Source organism: Cervus canadensis, chromosome 26, assembly GCF_019320065.1.
Source record: "Cervus canadensis isolate Bull #8, Minnesota chromosome 26, ASM1932006v1, whole genome shotgun sequence".
In the NCBI taxonomy this organism is placed as follows: Eukaryota; Metazoa; Chordata; class Mammalia; order Artiodactyla; family Cervidae; genus Cervus; species Cervus canadensis.
The window spans coordinates 52249677-52252164 of NC_057411.1; the positions used below are offsets into that span (position 1 = coordinate 52249677).

Below are 2488 nucleotides of genomic sequence, written 5' to 3' on the forward strand. Positions count from 1 at the left end.
ACCACCACCACCACCACCACCATCACCACCACCACCATCACCACCGTCACCACCACCACCATCATCACCACCACCATCACCACCACCATCACCACCATCATCACCACCACCACCACCACCACCGTCACCATCACCACCACCATCACCATCACCATCACCACCACCATCATCATCACCACCATCACCACCATCACCATCACCACCACCATCATCACCACCATCACCATCATCACCATCACCATCATCACCACCATCACCATCACCATCATCACCACCACCATCACCATCACCACCACCATCATCACCACCATCACCATCATCACCATCACCATCATCACCACCATCACCATCACCATCATCACCACCACCATCACCACCACCACCACCATCATCACCACCATCACCATCACCACCATCACCATCACCACCACCATCACCACCACCACCATCACCACCATCACCACCACCATCACCATCACCACCACCATCATCACCACCATCACCACCACCATCACCACCACCATCACCATCACCACCACCATCATCACCACCATCATCACCATCACCACCACCACCACCATCATCACCACCACCATCACCATCACCACCACCACCATCATCACCACCACCACCACCACCACCATCACCACCATCACCACCACCATCACCATCACCACCATCACCATCACCACCACCACCATCACCACCACCATCACCACCATCACCATCACCACCACCATCATCACCACCATCATCACCATCACCACCATCACCACCATCATCACCACCACCATCACCATCACCACCATAACCACAACCACCATAACCATGACTACCACCATCACAACTATCATCATTCTCACATTTACCATTGTTGTCACTGCCATCAACTCCTTCATTATGTCGTTTGTCATCTATCACTACCACCCTGGTCAACATCATCACCACCATCTTCATCATCCAAAATCAATTTTCAGCTGCAAAGTCGAAGGCCAGGCCTCAGATGACTCACCCAAGGCCTCTGCAGCGGTTTGCAGGAGCCAGGACTCAGACGCCTTCCACCTGGATTTCCATCTGTCTCCCCAGGGAGAAGCACCACCTACAGAGCCCCGTGTCACCCCCACCCCGTCCTCCTCCCTCCTGGACACTCGCTGATTTTCTGGCCTGTGCCACAATCAATTTTGCTCGAGGCCTGTACCTTGCCTACTCCCTCAGTCACGCCCCGGCTCCGTAAGACTAGAGAATCCTCTTTCATAATACCCAATAAATAACCTGGATTTAATTGAATTAATATCGACAGCATGTAATTGCTCCTTGTTGCTCGAGCTTGCCTAGGAGGGGCGGTGAGGGGGTGGGGAGGTGAGGTTATTGCTTCAAAAAAAAATGCCCTCAGCCTGGAGCAGCGTTTTGGCCTTATTATTATAGTAATAATGAGGGCCGCTGATTTGATCTCTCCTTCCACAATAGCGCACACGCCGCTACATAAACAGCCAAAGTCCTTTGTCCCTGTGGGCTGTTTGTGGGTAATTAAAATCAATAGGCTCTTCCTCACAGACCTCCTTAGCCTCCTCCAAGCTCAGGGCTCAGGGCTGCCGCGTTTCGGACCAGCAAACGCTCTCCCTGCCTGCTGCCAGCTGGCCCTCCCGGCCCAGCACTTTTGAAAACAGCCATGGTCCCAGAGGTGGCAGGGTGGGGTGTCCAGGAAGCTGGCTCTGAGGTCTGTGTCTGAGGGTACAACCCCAAATGAAACCGACGTGGGGGGCCCAGTGGCAATCACCGGCAGGACCCCCAAGCGGGGGCTTCCCTGGGCTCAGGGTCTGCGAGGAGGGGCTCAGAAGGGGCTCCTGCACCCCGGTCTGGGGATGGCTGCCTCCCCCCGCTCTGCCTACCGTGTCTGTGACCCCGTAAACTCCGGGAGCTGGTGATGGACAGGGAGGCCTGGCGCGTTGCAGTCCACGGGGTCGCAGAGTTGGACACGATGGAGTGACTGAACTGAACGGGACTGGAGCCCCGGGGGCACGCGTCTGCCTCCCCAGCACCCTCCCAGGTGTTCACATCCCGTCCCATCCCGGGATGGCCCTGTGGAGGTGGAGGTTCAGTCTCCTGAAAGCTGCTCAGCAGAGAAGCACCCAGGGGCCTCTGCATGCTGGGTCCACCCAGGCACTCGGGTCTCACACAGGAGGCCCGAGGCACACATGCACACACGTGCTCACGCCCCTCGCTCAGCCTGGGGGCCCTGGAGCTCCCCACTCCAAGCCCAGTGTGGTCAGCCTCGGGTCCGAGGCCTCCAGCACGGCTCTGGCAGCCTCGGGCCCCACTCCCTGTTCCTGGCAGCCGCCTGGTCATGGGCAGAGAGAGGAGCAGCCTCCAGGCTGGGTGCCACGAGAGTGCCAGTGTCCCCCGAGTGGACCCCCGTGGCTGAGTTTAGCATCCAGGAAAGCGAGCTTCTGCGCTAACCTGGGAGCGCTCCAGCCCCTGGACTGGGTGG

General features: G+C 57.6%; 1 protein-coding gene across 1 annotated transcript in view; it reads left to right on the forward strand.

Annotated features, from left to right (window-relative positions):
* Positions 1 to 826, forward strand: part of LOC122428170 (basic proline-rich protein-like) — a gene marked incomplete at its 5' end in the record, with an annotated part of 9692 nt that extends 8866 nt beyond the window's left edge. The window contains 1 exon segment of the mRNA XM_043447978.1: positions 1 to 826. Within this exon segment, the coding sequence (XP_043303913.1) occupies positions 1 to 826 (826 nt within the window).
* Positions 827 to 2488: the final 1662 nt, after the last annotated feature.